At 43.7% G+C, this 23,991-nt stretch overlaps 1 protein-coding gene across 3 annotated transcripts in view; it reads left to right on the top strand.

Annotated features, from left to right (window-relative positions):
• Positions 1-23,991, top strand: part of supt20 (SPT20 homolog, SAGA complex component) — a 41,036-nt gene that overhangs the window by 16,083 nt on the left and 962 nt on the right. The window contains exons 15-23 of one of the 3 annotated variants that reach the window (XM_079507890.1): positions 3,501-3,615; positions 5,318-5,426; positions 8,925-9,077; positions 10,309-10,609; positions 12,290-12,381; positions 13,118-13,173; positions 14,290-14,379; positions 15,279-15,369; positions 16,956-17,047. In XM_079507890.1, the coding sequence (XP_079364016.1) occupies positions 3,501-3,615; positions 5,318-5,426; positions 8,925-9,077; positions 10,309-10,609; positions 12,290-12,381; positions 13,118-13,173; positions 14,290-14,379; positions 15,279-15,369; positions 16,956-17,047 (1,099 nt within the window). Of the gene's footprint in view, positions 1-3,500; positions 3,616-5,317; positions 5,427-8,924; positions 9,078-10,308; positions 10,610-12,286; positions 12,382-13,117; positions 13,174-14,289; positions 14,380-15,278; positions 15,370-16,955; positions 17,048-23,991 lie in introns of all 3 variants that reach the window. The other 2 variants (XM_079507889.1, XM_079507891.1) reach the window with 2 other exon arrangements.

The following is a 23,991-nucleotide window of genomic DNA, read 5'->3' as shown; positions in this document are numbered from 1 at the left end:
TCAGGTTGGCCCCATCAGTCATGACTAAATGTCATTCAGGTTGGCCCCATCAGACATGACTAAATGTCATTCAGGTTGGCCCCATCAGACATGACTAAATGTCATTCAGGTTGGCCCCGTCAGTCATGACTAAATGTCATTCAGGTTGGCCCCATCAGACATGACTAAATGTCATTCAGGTTGGCCCCGTCAGACATGACTAAATGTCATTCAGGTTGGCCCCATCAGTCATGACTAAATGTCATTCAGGTTGGCCCCATCAGACATGACTAAATGTCATTCAGGTTGGCCCCATCAGTCATGACTAAATGTCATTCAGGTTGGCCCCATCAGACATGACTAAATGTCATTCAGGTTGGCCCCATCAGACATGACTAAATGTCATTCAGGTTGGCCCCATCAGTCAGGACTAAATGTCATTCAGGTTGGCCCCGTCAGACATGACTAAATGTCATTCAGGTTGGCCCCATCAGTCATGACTAAATGTCATTCAGGTTGGCCCCATCAGTCATGACTAAATGTCATTCAGGTTGGCCCCATCAGACATGACTAAATGTCATTCAGGTTGGCCCCATCAGACATGACTAAATGTCATTCAGGTTGGCCCCATCAGACATGACTAAATGTCATTCAGGTTGGCCCCATCAGTCATGACTAAATGTCATTCAGGTTGGCCCCATCAGACATGACTAAATGTCATTCAGGTTGGCCCCATCAGACATGACTAAATGTCATTCAGGTTGGCCCCATCAGTCAGGACTAAATGTCATTCAGGTTGGCCCCATCAGACATGACTAAATGTCATTCAGGTTGGCCCCATCAGACATGACTAAATGTCATTCAGGTTGGCCCCGTCAGACATGACTAAATGTCATTCAGGTTGGCCCCATCAGTCAGGACTAAATGTCATTCAGGTTGGCCCCATCAGACATGACTAAATGTCATTCAGGTTGGCCCCATCAGACATGACTAAATGTCATTCAGGTTGGCCCCGTCAGACATGACTAAATGTCATTCAGGTTGGCCCCGTCAGACATGACTAAATGTCATTCAGGTTGGCCCCGTCAGTCATGACTAAATGTCATTCAGGTTGGCCCCATCAGTCAGGACTAAATGTCATTCAGGTTGGCCCCATCAGACATGACTAAATGTCATTCAGGTTGGCCCCATCAGACATGACTAAATGTCATTCAGGTTGGCCCCATCAGTCAGGACTAAATGTCATTCAGGTTGGCCCCATCAGTCAGGACTAAATGTCATTCAGGTTGGCCCCATCAGACATGACTAAATGTCATTCAGGTTGGCCCCGTCAGACATGACTAAATGTCATTCAGGTTGGCCCCATCAGACATGACTAAATGTCATTCAGGTTGGCCCCATCAGTCATGACTAAATGTCATTCAGGTTGGCCCCATCAGACATGACTAAATGTCATTCAGGTTGGCCCCATCAGACATGACTAAATGTCATTCAGGTTGGCCCCATCAGACATGACTAAATGTCATTCAGGTTGGCCCCGTCAGACATGACTAAATGTCATTCAGGTTGGCCCCATCAGACATGACTAAATGTCATTCAGGTTGGCCCCATCAGACATGACTAAATGTCATTCAGGTTGGCCCCATCAGACATGACTAAATGTCATTCAGGTTGGCCCCATCAGTCAGGACTAAATGTCATTCAGGTTGGCCCCATCAGACATGACTAAATGTCATTCAGGTTGGCCCCATCAGACATGACTAAATGTCATTCAGGTTGGCCCCGTCAGACATGACTAAATGTCATTCAGGTTGGCCCCATCAGACATGACTAAATGTCATTCAGGTTGGCCCCATCAGACATGACTAAATGTCATTCAGGTTAGCCCCGTCAGTCATGACTAAATGTCATTCAGGTTGGCCCCGTCAGTCATGACTAAATGTCATTCAGGTTGGCCCCATCAGACATGCCTAAATGTCATTCAGGTTGGCCCCATCAGACATGACTAAATGTCATTCAGGTTGGCCCCATCAGACATGACTAAATGTCATTCAGGTTGGCCCCGTCAGTCATGACTAAATGTCATTCAGGTTGGCCCCATCAGTCATGACTAAATGTCATTCAGGTTGGCCCCATCAGTCATGACTAAATGTCATTCAGGTTGGCCCCATCAGTCAGGACTAAATGTCATTCAGGTTGGCCCCGTCAGTCAGGACTAAATGTCATTCAGGTTGGCCCCATCAGTCAGGACTAAATGTCATTCAGGTTGGCCCCATCAGACATGACTAAATGTCATTCAGGTTGGCCCCATCAGTCATGACTAAATGTCATTCAGGTTGGCCCCATCAGTCAGGACTAAATGTCATTCAGGTTGGCCCCATCAGTCAGGACTAAATGTCATTCAGGTTGGCCCCATCAGACATGACTAAATGTCATTCAGGTTGGCCCCATCAGACATGACTAAATGTCAGATAAATCACAATGTTTAGCACCAGTTGCAGTTCTGTGTCTGGCATCCCTTTATTCTAGCATCTATTTCCTATCTTTCTGTCCTGGGAAATCAATTTAATTTGGTTTATTTAACCTTTTTTCATCCAGGTTTGTCTCTTACAAGTGGCCTAGAATAACGGCAACACAAGGATTCAATAATACAATATCAGCATTAAAAAACTTAATCTTAAAAATTTGATGAATGATCAGATGTAATATTTGCACACAAATAGCATGGATTCTATAGATTTCAGAGTAGTTCTTTAAATCGTTTACAATGTTTTGAAGTGTGTTCCATGCAACAGGTGAAACGTTTTCCTTCCCGATTTTCTTCCAACTTTGGGCATAAAACAAAATTTCAATGATGCAACTTGAAGAGAGAAGATAAAGTGAGCCGGAGGACATTTTCCAAGAATATGTTTGAACATATGAATGGCATTCAGTTGCATTAGGCCATATTGACATTTAAAGGGCCTTGCAAACATGAAGCGAGGAACGCAGGCGTTGTTGCCTGGTTCAACACAGGTCTCCTCCAGGTCTGTTGAAGAGGGGCGCAAGTTAACAACAAGTGTAAAAAAAAAAAAGCTAAACAGAATCCAGGTCTGGTGAGTCGCGGGTGTGTGCCTGTAACGAGCACGCGCGCAACAAATTAACACGACCGCGCTCGCGTAAATACGCTTGCGTTGTCGCACCGCGACTTCTCCGAGCAAAAACGCAGGTCTCATTGAAAATCAACTATAGGCCCTTAATGCTGTACCTTTACCAGCTACTTTCTCTGTATGAAAGGTGTGCTATGCAGATATTTGTTTTATCTCGGGGCGGCGGTGGCTCAGGGGTAGAGTGCCTGGATGGGAACCGCAAGGTTGCCAGTTCGAACCCGGGCTCCCCCAGAGTTAGTTGGTGCCTTGCATGGTTTACGCTGCCATCGGTGTATGAACGGGTGAATGTAATGCACAATCTATGTAAAGCGCCTTGGATAAAGGCGCTATATAAATGCACCATTTACCATTTACCATTTATCTCGTCCGCAGATTTCTGACCCAGTACAAGGGCGTGTATGAGAGAGATGTTAAATGCCAGGTAAAGATGTCTCACAACTCGGGCAGCGTGGTACAAGCTCCTCCCTCGCCAAGCAAGGAGACCGAGGTAATACTTACAGTAACGTCACTCTCTTTGGTTTATGCACTGCATCATGACACAGCAGTTTATATATAGGTGAGTCAATTTAGGAAGAAATATCCCTTAACCCCAAAATAATTGATACACAAGGTTTTTCAGTGGATTCTGGTAGTATTGGGCATGCTAAATAACATACTAAAGGTCTACCAAAATCTACTCTCCAGAAAGCCGTCATTTTCAAGATTGCGTCCCAGACAGAGTTTAAAATGGCCATATATCAAATGGGAAAACATTTTCTAAGTATTTTTCAACTTATTCTAGTACCTCTGGACATGCTTAAGAACATACTACAAATTTCCAAGATGACGTTACAAAAATGGCAGGCTTATAAAGCTTATAAACAGCTATACTGTATATCTCAATTGAAAAGATTCTTGTACCTGTAGACATGCTTATGAACGTACAAAAGATTTAGGAGAATACACCTTCCGGAAAGGATTCATTTTCAAGATGCCGTTCAAAATGGAAGCCGGCACCGCTATACTGTATATCTCAATAGAAAAAATTGATACAAAAGATTTTTCACTTGATTCTGGTAGTATTGGCCATGCTAAATAACATACTAAAAGTCTACCAAAATCTACCTTCAGGAAAGGCTTCATTTTCAAGATGACGTCCAACATGGCAGCCGTGGCAGCCAGCCAAGCTTAAATTGGCTATACTGTATATCTCAATAGAATATATTTATATTAATGATTTGTCACTTGATTCTGGTACCTGTGGACATGCTTATGAACATAACAAAAATCTAGGAAAATATACCTTTGGGAAAGGCTTCATTTTCAAGATTGTGTCCAAAACGGCGTCCGGGAGCTTAAAATTGCTATATCTCAATCCATCTTGAAAATGAAGCCTTTCCTGAAGGTAGATTTTGGTAGACTTTTAGTATGTCATTTAGCATGTCTACAGGTACAAGAATCAAGTGAAAAACCTTTTGTATATTTCTTTTCAATTGAGATATACAGTATAGCTGTTTATAAGCTTTATAAGCCTGCCATTTTTAACGTCATCTTGGAAATGACGCCTTTCCCAAAGGTATATTTTCCTAAATTTGTAGTATGTTCTTAAGCATGTCCAGAGGTACTAGAATAAGTTGAAAAATACTTTGAAAATGTTTTCCCATTTGATATATGGCCATTTTAAACTCTGTCTGGGACGCAATCTTGAAAATGACGGCTTTCTGGAGAGTAGATTTTGGTAGACTTTTAGTATGTTATTTAGCATGCCCAATACTACCAGAATCCATTGAAAAACCTTTTGTATCAATTTTTTGGGGGTTAAACCTTATATTGATTCACCTAATATGGCTCTTTCCTCCTTAGATTATTTATGAGCAGTATTTTTGCATTATTAAACCAAATATGTCTGACAAACTGGTGCTCCCTCAATATATCGCATTTCAACGCATCAAATGTAATTGATGAGGCAATAGGAGTCGGGAGACATTATTGTAGTTGGTGATGGTTATGCTTCAGGCCTAGTGGTGGAGACATATTGGCTCTTACAAGCTACAATATATCATATCATGATGTATTATAAGTACTATAAGTGACTGTTAAATATAAAGGTTAGATATAAACAACTACCAATAACAGTATGGTATAATAATGTATAATTCTTCTGGAGTACTCTTATTTCCACTTGAACCAATGGATGTAATGTGTGGCAGGGCGATGGCTTCTCTTCGCTGGTCCAGAGTACGTCTGTGTTGGGTAAGGGGGTGAAGCATCGACCTCCTCCCATCAAGCTGTCTTCCGGATCAGGAACCAGTTCCTCAGGTACCAGACCCGGGCAAACTAACCTAAAAGAATTCCTGTCCTGAAAAAATATACACGTGAACATGGTTTAAGTCCTTGAACATCTTGCTAGTAGAATTCTACTGAAGAGCTTTATGTTATGTTTTGTAGTATATGTCTATTGTACAGTAATACAGACCAGTAATTCTATTGCTGACTAATTGAGTACATTGGAAACAAGCTCCTGGGGTTATTGTAAGTTTTTTACTAAACTGACCACCTCAATTCAGCAACTCCCACCGCAAAGGGTTTATTAACACTTGAATTGCCCGGGGTTATTTAATCCATTACATTATAGCGCCCATTCGATTTATAAACACGGACCCCTTTTCCGGACGGACTTCTGGTCCGTGTTGATGTGTGTGTAGCAGCTAACAATAGCCACACCACTCTAGAGTCGATCGACAACAACGGGAGACAAGAATAAATCTATCGCGACTAGCGACTGGACCGCGGAGCGCCGTCTAACACAGGATCTTTTTTCATAATTAGGCGGGATGATTTAGATCGCGAGTTATGAACGTTTTAAGATTTTCGTTTTCATCAGCTAAACAGGGGAGGGAGTTTTTCGATGACGTCTCACTCTTGCGCGTCACCGAGGATTGCCCGACAGGCGCTCCCAGGCTGTGGAGCCATGCGATCCGTTCTCATATCAATAAACTTCGTCTTTTGGACAAGACTTCGTCCTGAGCGTCGGGCGTTACTAATAGAAAGGACAAAGAACTTCGTCCTGGGTGATGGGAGTGTTAACGAATGGAACACACAATACTGCCTTTAGCACGTTTTATTTCACACACACATTCACACAACTCAACTATGATGCCAACTAGAACTAGCACTTTGTGCACGGTGGCACAGTTGGTAGTGCTGTCGCCTCACAGCTAGAAGGTCCTGGGTCCGATTCCCGCTCGGGACGCTGTGGCTGCTGGCGGCGTGTTTCCTCCTCCGCGTCATCAGTGCCCATACCCGAGGCGGGGTTGGCGAAAGGGCCTTTCTGTGTGGAGTTTGCATGTTCTCCCCGTGTCCCCTAGGGTAGGTACCCTCACAAAAAACGTGCAGTAATCCTGGTCTCTAAACTGCCTCCCCCTGGCCAGCCGGGGCGCCTGATGGAGGGGAAAGGAACTGGTTGGAATAACGTGTTCCTTCCACGCGCTACGTCCAACCAGGGAAACTCCCCCCTGTCAGGTGTAAAGGAGCAACTTGGACACTCAGGCATGAAGGAAGCATGAGTTCAAGTCCGTTGCTCTCCCCATGTCCCCCATATATGGGAACTAGGTTGGCGGAGGGTGTGTAGAGCCCAGGATCACATTAGATATGTATTGACACAGGGGTGAAAAATGGGTTACAAAATCGTGGGATAAAAATTATAAAGAAAAAAAAAAGAACTAGCACTTTGTACAGTAACCGTGTTCTTTCAGCCAGGTAATGGAGTGTAGGGACACAAGAATATACAAAAACACACCATCAATAACATGGACATATCAGTGATTGTATGTATAAGCATTTATGGTAGTTATATGCCCTGTAAATAAACATTTATAACCACATTTCGCCACTCACCATCTCAACTTCACCCGTCAACAACCATGTCCAATGCAGAACTGAACCGCGGCCAGTCGACGCATGCGTAAATGAGCCTACCTGATGCAACACACCTAAAATGAACAAATATGCACTCCAACAATAGACACAGGATGAAAATGACCACACCATTAATTAACTCATTTAACTCCTAAATGCATCTGTATATTGCACCAACACGTTTGGGTCTAACTATCCCAGAAAGACTAAATATATTTTCGCCAAATAATCAACAGAGGCGATACATTGTGCGCGTCTACTACCAGAAGAGGTCACTATCACACCACTCAATAGAGCGTCGCAGTCCCGCCCCCTACCATGGACCAGGAAATGATTCTCCGTTCATTTTCCTCATAGACATTTCAGAAAGTATTTATTTAAAGACGTTTACGCCGCGGACAAAGCCAACTCGAGTCGTGACAAATCATGACAACAAACACAATTTTTTGGGCCGAGAAAATAATTAGAAAGAAGAAAAAAACGGCAGGTTACAACACTTTTTTTGTTGTTTTTCTTCTTTGTAATTATTTGTTTGGTCCAAAATGTAGTTTGTGTTGTCATGAGTTGTCACGACTCGAGTTGGCTTTGTCCGCGGCGTAACCGTCTTTAAATAAATACTTTATGAAATGTCTATGGGAAAAATGCATTGGGATTCATTTCCTGGTCCATGGTAGGGGGCGGGACTGCGACGCTCTATACAAAAAAGGTAATAGAGAAAATAGCAAGAAAATGTTTATATATATATATTTTTTAGCATAAGCTTTGACTGTACTACCTGTACTGTTAAGCTTGTTAGTAATACATCAATCATAAGCTTTGACTGTACTACCTGTACTGTTAAGCTTGTTAGTAATACATCAATCATAAGCTTTGACTGTACTACCTGTACTGTTAAGCTTGTTAGTAATACATCAATCATAAGCTTTGACTGTACTACCTGTACTGTTAAGCTTGTTAGTAATACATCAATCAAAAGCAGTAACTACTGTATGTGTCTCCCCATGCTGTCTCTACCATTTTCTTTATACTTTATTTTTTATTCTTTTGTTTTTGAGAATAGGCAGGTCTCGGGCATCACAGTTCAATATATATATATGTTACATTTCAGTTATTATTTGTTATACAAGTCATTCTATATACTAAGGTGGCTTCAGTCCTTCACAAAGTTCTCAGATGATCGGTAAAGTCCATGTGTTTTTTACACATTGATATGTCGTAGATTCATTTCCAGTATTATCAAGATGAACAGACTTTCATGTGTAACGGGAAAGAAAAGTATTAACAGTAATATCATTAGCAACAAACGTTACATCAACATCAATAATTACCATCTCTAATTTTATACCTTTTCTGTCGATCAATTAATTCATCGTTTCACCCCCTAGACCTTTTATATCACAATAGAGCGCCAAAGTCCTGGCGTCATTCGCTCATCCCCTGGTTCACAGAAGTCATTTCTCTATGGAGAATAACATGGGGTCATCTTAAAATCGTCTCATTCAAGCATTGTGGTCCACAAATAAACAAGCTGTCTCAGCGTTATTGTTTTGCGTAGGTGTCTCTGTATCGTTCATGACAGTCAGTCACTCATATTTGATAGTCTTATTCTAGCGAAAATGTAACTATTTCTGCAGCAGTAAAATTACTAGTATTTTCTTGTAGTCAGTAGATTCTTCATATCCATATGAGTGAAACGGCCGAGATGATTTGAATATTTTTCAAACGCAGTTCTTATATGAGGAGGATCTAAAATTCCCCTATGCAAATAAAAAGTCCATGAACCCGTGGACCGATATTGACCTCTACCGATATTGACGTCAGACTTTGGTGCTCTATTGATATGATAATGATAGGACATTGAAGTGTTTAACGTGATGCCTCCTCCTCTGTGGTCTCCAGGTAACCCATACAGCTCTCAAACCAGTGGTCTTCTCAAGTGTCCTACGCCACCTCCAGCCAAAAGCCAGTCACTGAACAGAAAGCACTCCCTGGAGATGGGTCAGGTGGGCCTGCTGTCCCCCACGGCCCTGTCCCCCATGGGCTCCACGCAGAGTGAGTACTGAGATGGGTCAGAGTGGGTACTGAGATGGGTCAGAGTGGGTACTGAGATGGGTCAGAGTGGGTACTGAGATGGGTCAGAGTGGGTACTGAGATGGGTCAGAGTGGGTACTGAGATGGGTCAGAGTGAGTACTGAGATGGGTCAGAGTGGGTACTGAGATGGGTCAGAGTGGGTACTGAGATGGGTCAGAGTGGGTACTGAGATGGGTCAGAGTGAGTACTGAGATGGGTCAGAGTGAGTACCTGAGATGGGTCAGAGTGGGTACTGAGATGGGTCAGAGTGAGTACTGAGATGGGTCAGGTGAGTACTGAGATGGGTCAGGTGAGTACTGAGATGGGTCAGAGTGGGTACTGAGATGGGTCAGAGTGAGTACTGAGATGGGTCAGAGTGGGTACTGAGATGGGTCAGAGTGAGTACTGAGATGGGTCAGAGTGGGTACTGAGATGGGTCAGAGTGGGTACTGAGATGGGTCAGAGTGGGTACTGAGATGGGTCAGAGTGAGTACTGAGATGGGTCAGAGTGAGTACTGAGATGGGTCAGAGTGGGTACTGAGATGGGTCAGAGTGGGTACTGAGATGGGTCAGAGTGGGTACTGAGATGGGTCAGAGTGAGTACTGAGATGGGTCAGAGCATGGGGAGACATGTTAAAAATAACATGATAGACTTTATGAATTTATACATTTGGTGATGCTCAATGTATCGGTTTTTAAAGTTAGTTTGGTGAAGGTGCCCAGCCCTGCTTAGAGATGGCAATTTTTTTGTGCTACACTTGACTTTTTGCCTGTGTTTACACCTGAATTGTGACATTTAATCTCTAAAGCACTGGTTCCTAAAGTGGGTCCGGGGACCCCCAGGGGTCCTTGATGGCGTTCCAGGGCGTCCCCAGCTAAATGATAATTAGGAACCAAATGGACCCTTATGGTTCTGTAACTCTGAGAGTGTACAAATGTTGAAAACAGTTGTACACTCTCAGAGTTAAATTAACATTGATTTTACAATATAAATTGGGAGTCTCAGAGATAGAAATGCCATTAAATGGGAATCCATAGACTAATGCATGTCAAACTGGGGGTCCTTGAAATGAAACGGATTGAGAATCACTACTAGAGCCGTATAAATCTTCTCTTATGGGGGTCCGCGGGTTAATAAGTGTCAATTTGGGGGTCCAGTGATCTGAAGAAGCACACCGGTGTGACGTTCACCTCTCTTTGTCTGCCGCCCAGGATCGGGGACCCCGAAGCCATCCACCCCGACGCCCACCAACACTCCCTGCTCCACCCCGCACCCGGCCGACGCCTTGGGCACGCCCACGCCTCCCAGCAGCGACCCGTCGGGTCTGCTGCAGGCCCAGACGGGGCAGCCCGCCCTCCTCGCCCCCTTCACCCAGCAGCAGCTGGCCCTGAGCCAGCCGCTGCCCGTTATGACCATCCCCATGGGCACCTCCATGACCACCGGCACCACGTCCTCGCAGGTCATGGCCAACCCCGCCGGGCTCAACTTCATCAACGTGGTGGGCTCTGTCTGGTGAGAGGACATGTCTTATTTCCTTTTGTCTGAGTTAAAGCCTACGATCCTACAATACTTATTTAACCCATTTACCGCTAGCATTAATTAATCCCTCGATCGCGTTCTGCCAGGGTTTTATCGCGCGTAACACTTACTTTGAAGAGCCAAATATCCGAAATCGCATGTTCCTGTGACAGACTGCTGTGTGTGGTGTCTTCACCGGTTGTTGTTCTCTCGGTCGATGGTGGATAAAGCCGACCGCGAGTATCACAGCGCCTGCTACAGGCCGTTGAAAGCGCTTGTCTGGGCCAGAAACTGCCCCTCAATGTCGTTTCTGAGATACATTTTCAATGATATCAAACGAGAGAAGAATATTCTTATTATTATTATTATTTTTTAGTTGGCCTCCAAGGCCACCATACTCTTCGCTCTTCGTTGGGGGGCGTTAACCGTCCTAAAGTCGGCTCTTCGGTGCTACTGAAAATTTCTGACGAGCCAAAATCATTTCCTCGCTACAGCGGTAAAATAGGAGTATGAATCGGCCCTTAGAAGGACTGAAACCACCCCACCATGGGACCCTTATTCTGAAACCACCCCACCATGGGACCCTTATTCTTTTAGGACTGTATGACCTGTAGCATAATGAGTGAAAATATTAGAAAAGTAACAATGGATGTGTAACAACTATGTAATGTACTGTGATGCCCAACACCACCTACCTACAACAGAGATGTAGCAGAGCCCAAACAAACACAACTATGTAATGTACTGTGATGCCCAACACCACCTACCTACAACAGAGATGTAGCAGAGCCCAAACAAACACAACTATGTAATGTACTGTGATGCCCAACACCACCTACCTACAACAGAGATGTAGCAGAGCCCAAACAAACACAACTATGTAATGTACTGTGATGCCCAACACCACCTACCTACAACAGAGATGTAGCAGAGCCCAAACAAACACAATGGATGTGTAACAACTATGTAATGTGCTGTGATGCCCAACACCACCTACCTACAACAGAGATGTAGCAGAGCCCAAACAAACACAACTATGTAATGTACTGTGATGCCCAACACCACCTACCTACAACAGAGATGTAGCAGAGCCCAAACAAACACAACTATGTAATGTACTGTGATGCCCAACACCACCTACCTACAACAGAGATGTAGCAGAGCCCAAACAAACACAACTATGTAATGTACTGTGATGCCCAACACCACCTACCTACAACAGAGATGTAGCAGAGCCCAAACAAACACAACTATGTAATGTACTGTGATGCCCAACACCACCTACCTACAACAGAGATGTAGCAGAGCCCAAACAAACACAACTATGTAATGTACTGTGATGCCCAACACCACCTACCTACAACAGAGATGTAGCAGAGCCCAAACAAACACAACTATGTAATGTACTGTGATGCCCAACACCACCTACCTACAACAGAGATGTAGCAGAGCCCAAACAAACACAACATTCATGGTGTGTAGTGACTGTAGTCACTGTAGTTTGGAGACTTCAGACATCGTTGCAATTACCTCTCTCTAACTGGAGAGTGGGACAATAGACAGCTTTACTGTGTAACCTTTTCAATTAGACAAAAGTTATGTTAACTATAAATCTTTCACTGGTATTCTTTTTTCACAATAATCATTCTATTTGTTGGTGTCTTTATATAGCAGTTCTCAGACACTGATGAGTGGCTCTAACCCGATGCTGGGAATCCTTCCATCTGGGGGTCTGATGCCCACCATGCAGTCCTCAGCACAAACTGGTAAGAGAGGTCCTATACTTGTTTCATGCATCCCGCTTAACCCGGACGGACGGATTAGAATGTCCTTCTAATGCGCCGTGTTTTTCCCATGACCCTTTTCGTTTTTTATGTTTATTTTATTTGAAAGCGATTTATCCCTTTAACCGTTTCCGTCCATCCGACGTGTCAGCACGTCCTAGGGGTCCCAATCGACGCGTCCTAAAGACGTGTGAGGACGTCCTAGCGCATCCTCAATGATACGGGGCGAGATAAGAATATTCTGAATTTTTCCCTTTTTTTTATTTGTCAGTACGCCTCTCGGCTACCGTATGCTCCGCTCTGTCCCCATGTTAGCTTATCATTGAGTTAGCCGTTAGCGCGGCGGAAAGAATGACTCGTCTCTCCTAATCCAGGGCGCTTTCCGTGGTGTTGAACGGATCGATATACTGGCGCTTCATTTCTGCTCCTCATCCGTCTCTCCCGCAAAATATGAACGCTTTTTGGATCATATATCGTATAAACAAAAACGATCGCAATATAAGCTAGCTATGTAAAGTGAACTTTTTTTAGTAGATTGTTTCCGGGTCATGGCTTTCCGAGTAAAAGCGGCCATGTTGTTCCGGCACCCCAGAGCTCCTATTTTGAAGGACTTCCGGCACTGATTGTGTTAAGAACGTTGACCATCGTTTTCCAATTTCGTAAATTTGTAAGTATTATTCGGTATCAATAATTAATTGTTTTGTTTTGAATGGCACAGGGAGTCCGTTTGGCCTGAACAGCGGTGCTGGGCTGAGACCACTCAACCTGCTACAGGTATGACACTTATCTTGGTGTTATCTACTCTACAGTAGCGTAGGTTGTCCTGCTCCCGCACCCGTGTCAATCCCTTCTTTGCCATATTAGAGGCTCTGGTGTTGTTGTTATTAGTCTCACTTTTGATACAACAAATGAAGCTATGACTCTGTCGAGAAGAGAAGGAAACATGAGAATGTGAAGTACGCAGCCAGAGGTGACTTGATGATGAGTGCTTGATCATAGATTATCACCAAACGTAAAGAGAGAGCCCTGATTAGTAGAACCACAGAGTAGAAACCAACTTAGAAAAAAATTGCAGATTGGCTACTTTCTGCCTTTATTGATAGTTTGAAAGTAGACTGACAGGAAAAGGGGGAGAGAGATGGGGGGGGGGGGGGGGGGAGACATGCGGAAAAGGCCGTCGAGATCGGGAGTCAAACCCGCAGCACGCCGTCAGGCTGGCTCAGCAGCCTACAGTAGGTTGAGCTAACCGTTCGGGCCAGATTGGCTACTTTTGATGAAGAGATTTGGTGTTGAGGGGAAAAACAGCAGACCTAGTATAAAGTTGTGTGGGGCCTCCTATCAACTAAGTATAATAGTATATATAAGGTGTAAGTGTGTGTAAACATTACGCACATCTAACATGACACTTGTATTACACAGGTGAGCAATGCAAAGTGTTTGTGTCTACTCTGTGGTAGTAGTTGGACTGCCAATGCAAGGCTAACTGTGCCCTGTGTTTGTTAAGCTTAATTTATGTTCCTTCAGTACGACACTGTTGCTCAGCATCAAAAGAGAGCAGATCTACAAGCTAACACATCGCATCACGATGCATTCTTAGCTTGCATCGTTCTTTTTTTGCAGGTGACACAATTGATGTGATGGAATACAAACGAAAGGTTTAAAACGGTTCAATTCTTCCCCTGCTTCCTCTCATCCTTGTGGTGTGTGTGTGTGTGTGTGTGTGTGTGTGTGTGTGTGTGTGTGTGTGTGTGTGTGTGTGTGTGTGTGTGTGTGTGTGTGTGTGTGTGTGTGTGTGTGTGTGTGTGTGTGTGTGTGTGTGTGTGTGTGTGTGTGTGTGTGTGTGTGTGTGTGTGTGTGTGTTGTACTGTGTGTGTTGTACTGTGTGTGCAGATCCCCACTGGTCCTCTGATCTTCAACTCTCAGTTCTCCCCTCAACAGAGTCAGTCGGCCACAAACAGCCCTCAACAGCAGGGGGAGACGGTGAGACACATTTGCACGCTATCTTCTGTGTATTTCTCCTCGCGAAGTGCGGGAATTGTCTGACCAATCTAAATAGGGTGCATTTTGCATCGCAAAACGCAGTTTATAGTTAAGGGACGCAATAAAACAACGACCTCTGCATCCACGGGATGCACTACTGTACTACTGTACTGTTTTTATTCGTGTTTATGTTGCTAGCTTTAGTTATAATAATCATTTCTTCTTCTGTTTTCTACATAAATGGTGCATTTATATAGCGCCTTTATCCGAGGCGCTTTACATAGATTGTGCATTACATTCACCCATTCACACACACATTCATACACCGATTGCGGCGGAAGCCATGCAAGGTACCAACCAGCACATCGGGGGCAATTTGGGGTTCAGTGTCTTGCCCAAGGACACTTCGACATGTAGACAGGAGGAGCCGGGATTCGAACCGCCGACCCATGGATCATTGGACGACCTGCTCTACCTCCTGAGCCACAGTCGCCCCATGAATATAACCACATTATAACCATATAAAATGAAATGGGAGACGAGTTAAATGCTGCAGCAAAATATGACTCCTAACGTCGTTGAAGTGGGACTCATAAAGTGTCCCTGGGACTCATCTAAATTTTAGATGAGTCCCAGGGACATTTTATGAGTTTATGAGTTTTAGATTCTAAAAGACCATCCCTGCATCCCGGGACTCATTACATTGAAAACCTATTTACATCACTAATTGTACTAATTCCCACTACCGAGTAACCTGGCGGCAGGCTATCCAGCACTATATCCACCTCGGAGCAGAGCTCTGCCTCACAAATCATTACGGTCTTTTATTTTGAGAAACAGGCCTGTGATGATGTCTGCTTTGATTCATTCCCTATTTAACCTTTTGACCTGTGCTCCAGGGCGACCCGGGCTCCGACCAAGGTCTCGGAAGTCAACAACAGACGGTCATCAACCTTGGAGTGGGAGGTTTCATGACTCCACAGACGGCAGGTATCTCTCTCTCTTAACACACACACACACACACACACACTTTAACACATCCCTGACACGTTAGTGTTTCTAACTAACTTAGCACTGGTTACTCCTTACTGGTACAGGAGGCTGGCTATAACAAACACATATTTTTTTACTGAAATCAGCCATTGTTCCATCTCACTGCTACCGTTAATAACCTCCGTCAGGAGAAGAAGAGCTCCCCACCTCTCTCTTCTTCATCTGTTCCGTTCTCGTTTTTTTGTGTTTGTTCCACCCCACCCCCACCCACCCGTCTCTCTTTACCTCCTCTGCTGCTGTGTGTTCTTCTATCCATCCCTTCCACTCGTTTACTCAACCTTTTCCTGCTACCCTCCCTCTCCCCCATCACGTCCACGTGACTCTTCCCTTGGTTTGGGGTCTCTCTCTGACCTTTGACCTTCTACTCCTCGCTCCGCCTCCTCTGTCCTCGTATTCGCCGTGTCGTCCACTCGTCTCTACCAAGGTTATTATAGTTATTTAAACTTGTATTAACCCATTTGGACCTGAGGACGATTCTACAAATGTCTTCTAAATCCTGACAGTTTTCTGAAAAACCCTATGTTATGTTATCAGTCGTTCTCAAACATTTTCATGTCAAGAACACCCAAAAATATATGTATTTGGCCACTGATCCCCATCTGAAAATATGTTGTTTCAGGGGCCCCCCAGTAGCAAAGATTTGAGTTGAAAACGTTCACTCTGAAAGAATATATATTCAAAGATTTGCGCAAAATTTTTCACGATTTTTCAAAAACTATTTTTCAATAGCTAAAGTATAATATAATGCAATAATTACAAAACTAACTAAATCCACAGAGAAATATCCTTACTTTTCATCTTTTTCAATTGATTTCGTTACGATGTAGGTATGATGAAAGCTGTCAATTTTCTAACTTACACAATACACTTATACAATATTTTATATTTTACCGGCATGATATTATGTTATAGGTTTCGTATAGCACTGTTTTTCGGCAAAGCCCGTTTAAAAATGAGCTAAAATTTTACCGAAATTGAGAACAAAAAAGGTATAAAACTAAAGGAAAATGCCACAACTATAATATCCTTGGCTTCTACGTTCTGCTGAAACCCTCCTCTCTAAACCCTCCTCCCTAAACTCCCCCCCCCCACACCGCTTGTCTCTCCATACACTTTTCATCCATGCCTCACACCTCTCTTATTCCTGCCCCCCCCCGCCCCCTTCCCTCTGGGACTCCCTCCCTACCTCGTTTCCTTCCCTACCCCCTTCCCTCTGGGACTCCCTCCCTCCCTACCTCGTTTCCTTCCCTACCCCCTTCCCTCTGGGACTCCCTCCCTCCCTCCCTCCCAACCTCCTTCCCTCCCTACCTCGTTTCCTTCCCTACCCCCTTCCCTCTGGGACTCCCTCCCTACCTCGTTTCCTTCCCTACCCCCTTCCCTCTGGGACTCCCTCCCTCCCTACCTCCCTACCTCGTTTCCTTCCCTACCCCCTTCCCTCTGGGACTCCCTCCCTCCCTCCCAACCTCCCTCCCTCCCTACCTCGTTTCCTTCCCTACCCCCTTCCCTTCCTTCCTCCCCACTAGTGCTGTCCCAGTTGGGCTGTGGGCTCGACGGCTCTGGGCCCCCCCAGCCCTCGTCAAGGCTTCAGCAACAGCAGCAGCAGCCACAGATTCAAGTAATACAGCAATTTTAACATCTCTCTCTCTCTATATGTATATATGTATATATGTGTATATATATATATATGTATACATATCTCTATAGACGGTTTCAAAATGTCAACAATATATAACAATAATGGATGTTCCAATCCAAACCATGATGTTTTGGTTTTGCCCAGTCGAGTGAACCGTTTTGGTTCACTCGACTAATATCGTCACTGTCGGGCAGAAACCTTCTATCTCCATATTTTAACACCCTGAGCGGTATAAACGGAGGTCTCTGTGCTATCAAATAGTAACGCTCGACGCTCAGGACGGAGATTAATAAAAGGACGGAACTTTATTGATATCAAAACCGAGCACATCGCTCCACAGGCTGGGAGCGCCTGTTGGGCAACATTCGATGTCATTTCCGTTTGGGACGTCATCCAAAATGTCGTCCCCCCCCATTTTAGTGGATGAGACCGAAAATCTTAAAATCAATCCGTCCAATTCTAACCAAAGATTATGTTGTTTTTTTTGGCGTTATAATTAATCATACCTCCCGTTGTTGTCGATCGCCTCGGGGGTGTTTTGGCAACATCCAGCTACTTCAAGCTACTCCCAAAATGGCGCGGAGCAACCTTGAAATAGGTCCTGAAGAAACAAATCGCTGGGCGTCCTGATTTAATGGTTACAAATACCCCTGGGCGTTCGGGGCGTTTTTGTTGTAAATGAACGCCCTACTTGATCACACTAGTGTCACTCAAAAGTAGCAGATCCGCAAGCACGAAACGAAGCAGAGCTTCGAGTCAACAGTAGGGCATTCACTTCTAGTCATTTTTACTAGTTGACTAGTTGCCTAGTTTACTAGTCGACTAGTTTTTAACTACCTATTATGTAAATAAATAAATAAATTTAAAAAATAAACTTTTTTTTTTTTAATAAATATTTGTACATTGAAAAACTGTGTACATGGTGACTATAACTATAATCTACCTGATATTGAGGCCTACAAAATCGGGGAAAAGAATTTAATAAAAAAAATAAACGACTAGTAAAAGACTAGTAAACTAGTCGACTAGTTGCTTAATGCCCTAGTCAACAGCACGCCCGTTGCACCGCTTGGCCACACACTCACTCATTCGGCTCACGTAACGCCCGGGAGCACCTCACAGGGATCACATCCCATTATGTCTGCTTGGACGCACCTCACGCTGCTCACGCCTGATGCTGTGTGCAGTCTGCACACCTCACGCTGCTCACAGCCTGATGCTGTGTGCAGTCTGCACACCTCACGGTGCTCACAGGCTGATGCTGTGTGCAGTCTGCACACCTCACGGTGCTCTCAGCCTGATGCTGTGTGCAGTCTGCACACCTCACGGTGCTCACAGCCTGATGCTGTGTGCAGTCTGCACACCTCACGGTGCTCACAGGCTGATGCTGTGTGCAGTCTGCACACCTCACGCTGCTCACAGCCTGATGCTGTGTGCAGTCTGCACACCTCACGGTGCTCACAGCCTGATGCTGTGTGCAGTCTGCACACCTCACGCTGCTCACAGCCTGATGCTGTGTGCAGTCTGCACACCTCACGGTGCTCACGCCTGATGCTGTGTGCAGTCTGCACACCTCACGCTGCTCACGCCTGATGCTGTGTGCAGTCTGCACACCTCACAGTGCTCACAGCCTGATGCTGTGTGCAGTCTGCACGCTTGCCTTGTTGTACAGAACAGAAGCACGCATTCCTACAAAACCACATCTGTCCAGGTGAAATTGTGTCCCATTGGTATAGAGCGTCGCAGTCCCGCCCCCTACCATGGACCAGGAAATGAATCCCAATGCATTTTTCCCATAGACATTTCTTAAAGTATTTATTTAAAGACGGTTACGCTGCGGACAAAGCCAACTCGAGTCGTGACAACTCATGACAACACAAACAATATTTTGGACCAAACTAATAATTACAAAGAAGAAAAACAACAAAAAAAGTGTTGTAACCTGCCGTTTTCTTCTTCTTTCTAATTATTTGTTCGGCCCAAAAAATTGTGTTTGTTGTCATGATTTGTCACGACTCGAGTTGGCTTTGTCCGCGGCGTAAACGTCTTTAAATAAATACTTTCTGAAATGTCTATGAGGAAAATGAACGGAGAATCATTTCCTGGTCCATGGTAGGAGGCGGGACTGTGACGCTCTATTGTCTCTCAGCAACATGAGAGCCTAAAGCCCTAACCACACCAAAGGGTCGCCATGCAACTCCTTGGGTACAAAACGGTTGCAAGGAGTTAACGCTAACAGTCTCGACCCTTTGGTGTGGTTTGGGCCATTGAATTCCATGTGTTGAATCACTAGGGACAACGTAGGTCAACATGCAACAAGGCATATCACACCGCAGGGACAACGCTAAAACCGCCTTGACCTTTTGGTGTGGTTAGGGCTTTAGGATGAAACCGTCTATAGGAACTAATATAAGGAGCGCTTCACACCAGTGGTGGAAAAAGTACAATGTAGAAATACTGAGTCTGTTAGTAAGTAAAAGTCTGGAATTCAAAGTTTACTTGAGTAAAAGTACAAAGGTATTGATAACAAAATGTACTTAAAGTACCAAAAGGATGCAGAATGTCCCGTTTCACAAGTTTTTAGGCTGAAGTGGTTAATGTATGTTTTGTAATAATAATCAATACTATACTTAAATAAATAAATCCTCCTCCATCATCTTCTTCATCATCATCATCATCACCCCCTATTCATTTGGTTATTTCAGTTTTTCAATTTCACACATTCATAACACTCCCATGTTGCGTTGTTTGGTTTGACATAGTGATGACAGTGGCCAACCACCAGTAACAGTGTGTTCAACACAGAACTAAGCTTTTATCGCCAAGTGCTTAATTTAAATGCTTTAAAGCTGCTATAAGCAATAATATGTCAAATTTGTAATGACCTTGTTTGAATTTTTTGGTATTCAGACAGCCAGCAATGGGTAGAATGCTACCCAAAAAAATGTAGTCTCTGTGACACATCTAGGGGACACAATCTGCATTCAAATATTTTTCTAGAAGCTTTGTCATTGGTCGATTTGCCTGTCTGCTTCCTGATTGGTTAGTCACTGCGACCGGGTTTTTTTCCAACCAATGACAAAGCTTCTAGGAACATATTTGAATGCAGATTACGGCCCCTAGATGTGTCACAGAGACTACTTTTTTTTGGGAGCGTTCTACCCATTGCTGGCTGTCTGAATACCTAAAAAATAAAAAGGTCATTAATATTTTGACATACTATTGCTTATAGCAGCTTTAATTATTCAAATAAATGATTAAAACATGATACATTGTAGGCATAAGACATACAGTAACCAATGTAACATACAGTAAGCATAATGTATGGTATTGGAGGTGTTGAGTTTGAAGTTGCTGACTTTACTAAAGCACAGTTGCTGAGCTGCATGCTTGTTTGTTTGGGGTTTTTTTGCTCTGGTTTTACTAATGATGCAGGATATATCGGTCATCATACCTGTGACGGTATAGCAATACCGGTCACCACATGGAAATAATTGGTTATATTGGATATCATCCCAAAATGTCTATATTGTGCATCCTTAGTGGTTACGCTGGATGATGAAAGCTGGTGTTTTCTTTTCCAAAGCGAGATGTGAAGTACCCCACATTGAGATGTGAAGTACCCCACATTGAGATGTGAAGTACCCCACATTGAGATGTGAAGTACCCCACATTGAGATGTGAAGTACCCCACATTGAGATGTGAAGTACCCCACATTGAGATGTGAAGTACCCCACATTGCCGTCTCATACAAAACAATAGATTTGATGACAATAGCAAACTGATGCTGGTTATTTAATGCAGTTGCTAGGTTATAATAATATAATAATAATGGTATAAATAAGGTAATTAAGGCTGGGTATAAAGAGATGCAGTGCTCTTATCGTTGAGGTAGCTCTAGTCTCCACCAAACAGACGACTACAGATTACTGCAGACTGTCAGTCCAATGAAGTCGTGAGATCGGTTGGAAGGGTTGAAAAGAACTGACACCGACAGATGGCTACTATAGTGCTAAAAAATAGCCTATGGCTTGATATCTTTTGCCTGCTGCTTTGAAACTGTCGAAAACCGACCCAACTTGCTCGGTCGGCTTTCGACGCTTCCCTACAACTTGCAACCTGACACGATAGTGTACTGTCTGTACCCACACGCACATTCACCAGAATTTGGGCAACAGACGCTTTCCAACACTTACCGCCAGCAACGTCGGTGTGGTGGAGAGTTACCTTTCGATGTTGGTACTCAGCCAATCAAAATGTGAGGTCGAAATTATACAGATAATAGATATCTATACGTATATATTTAAACATTGAATATAATATATATTCTCCTTCATGTAAGGGTGGCTGATTTTTACCATTTGAATATATCTGTAAACATTGTTTTTGTAGTGTTTTCTGTGTGGGGTTGAAGTGTTTGAAGTGTCAAACACTGGTCCTGCTTGACCGTTTTCCTGCCCCACCCCCCCAACACGACCCCGTCTCCCCACCCCCCTCTTGCTCTCTCACTTCCTACTGCAGCCCATAGACTTTGTGCACAACTGTAGATTACGATTTCTAGGTTTCCCCTAAAGCGTCATTTGTGTTTCTGGCTTAAATCTGATGCCTTGCTGCGAGTCAATATGCCATCTATTGGCACAAACCATGCTGCACACATTCTAAAATCTAAATGCATTAAACACGCTTTTCCTTTTGGCGCTGGGAAAAGCGACTGCATGTTGATTTGACTTGATTTATTCCTTATGGAATTGGATTTTGCAACTAAAAACATCATCTGCTGTTTTCGCCATGCTTTTGATGGAAGCATACGGCAAAAAAACGGATACTGGTATGAGCTTTGCTGTAGAGATCAGAAGTTGTCAGGCTACAGTTGATGCACAGAGCCCAGCAAGCCCCTTGTCTCCTCTTCAAACTGTCCTACCAGGCTTCAGCGCAGCTTCACTAACTCATAACCAACCCTTCACAGACTGTTTTTATAGCGCCACATATTGAGTTGAAGGTCTGGGAAAAGCTTGTCATGAACAACCGTCAGCTGTTGGAACGCTGCCCCACAAGTTGTGGGGGCCCTACTGTTGACTAGGTCTTAATAAACAGGACGTTTATTCAGTTGTAGATCACTTTATTCACCGGAACACAAGTTAACACTACAATAAGGGCCTTTCTGGGCCCCACCCCTCTTCCAATGGAAGCCCCAAGATGGGCTTCCATTGGAAATGCATTGGAGCGGCCATTATACACAGACACAAGACAGACTCAAGACAGGTGTCTTGAATGTGTGAACGCAGCCCAGTAAGGCCACCCCCTCCTGGTGCTGCGGCCATCTTGGATCCTAAACGCAATATAAACAATTGGAGAGGGGTGGGGCCGAGAAAGGCCCTTATTGTCAACGTTGGTATTTTAGCAAACTTACAGTACAAGGTTGAGGTAGTAAGCACTATGAACCTTGGTAAACCAACAGCAGGGTAAGTGATCAAGGAATAATGCTTGCTTCATAATCAATCGCACGGCAGTCGCTTGCAGATTTAAATGACTGATTTAAAAGCTGACAGTGAATTGTGATGGGTTATTACTTGGCTTGTAGATCAGTTATTGTACAACATTGCTAAAGTGTGCGCTACAAAGGATCTATGGAGAACATTGGTTGTTTATACTGCACTGCAGAAACACACACACACACACACACACACACACACACACACACAAGGGCTTGATTGATTCTCATGTGCCACTTAAACCACTTTAAATTAGGCCTGACCTCAAAATTTTAAAAAAAGAAATTCTAAATCCTCCAGTTTTCTGAAATAAATATTTTCACGATTTTACAAAAAATAGCAGACCTACAAGCTCGTAGCACGCCACTCGGTGGCGCGATATGAGCTTGTAGATCTGCTATTTTTCAATAGCTAAATTATAACAATGTTTAAAACACCAAAAGGGGTTCCCGCCCAGAATGGGTTAACAGTGATGTTACAGAGAAACACAAGCTTTGATTGATTGATTTAATACTTTCAATTACAGTTTTGTACTGATGTACAGTTATACAGTACACAACGATTGTGATGGCTGGTGGTAGGGCATTCCATATTGTGGTGGCATAATATTAGAAATAATTCATCCCCATGCTTGTGCCGAATCTGGTGGGAATGAGATCAGTAGCTCCCTCTGGTGTTGTGCCTGTGTAGGCATTTATCACTTTTTTTGAAGTAAGCTAGTAGTTGGGTAAAGTTAGCTTAAGTTGTGGCACATCTGCAAAATAAATGCTTACCACTAGCTTTCTTCACAGATGTGTTCATAAAGGTGTCTACTATCACAGAGAAATTTGTTCCAACCCAACTCCCTTGGGAAACTCTGTGACAGCTGCTGAAAGTTGGGGTACCATTATCAACCAATATAAGGCAAAGAATTCCAAATTTCATTATACTTTAAGTAGCATGTGACATGTCAAACTAGGGGGTTTTCATGATGCTGAATCCATTCCAAGCATGAGTTTTGCACGAAAATACTCCTTGGGCCATAGCCACTTGTGATGACGGCTATGGGCATTTTTAGGCAAAGGAGTGTTTTTTGTGCAAAACTAATGCTTGCAATGGATTCAGAATCTTGAAAAACATCTAGTTTGACATGTCACATGCTACTTAAAGTATAATGAAATTTGGAATGTTTTGCCTTATATTGGTTGATAATGGTACCCCAACTTTCAGCAGCTGTCACAATGTTTCCCAAGGGAGTTGGGTTGGAACAATTTTCTCTGTGATAGTAGACACCTTTATGAACACATATGTGTAGAAAGCTAGTGGTAAGTATTTTTTTTGCAGATTTGCCACAACTTAAGCATCTTGAAAAACAGGCCCATTGCAAGTTGCTGTACTCGTACTGTCGTTGCTCACGTCAGTTGCAGTGTTGTTTTTGGCAGCAAATTTTG

This window comes from Electrona antarctica, assembly GCF_951216825.1.
Source record: "Electrona antarctica genome assembly, chromosome: 8".
Classification (NCBI taxonomy): Eukaryota; Metazoa; Chordata; class Actinopteri; order Myctophiformes; family Myctophidae; genus Electrona; species Electrona antarctica.
This window is presented reverse-complemented; position numbering and strand designations above follow the sequence as displayed.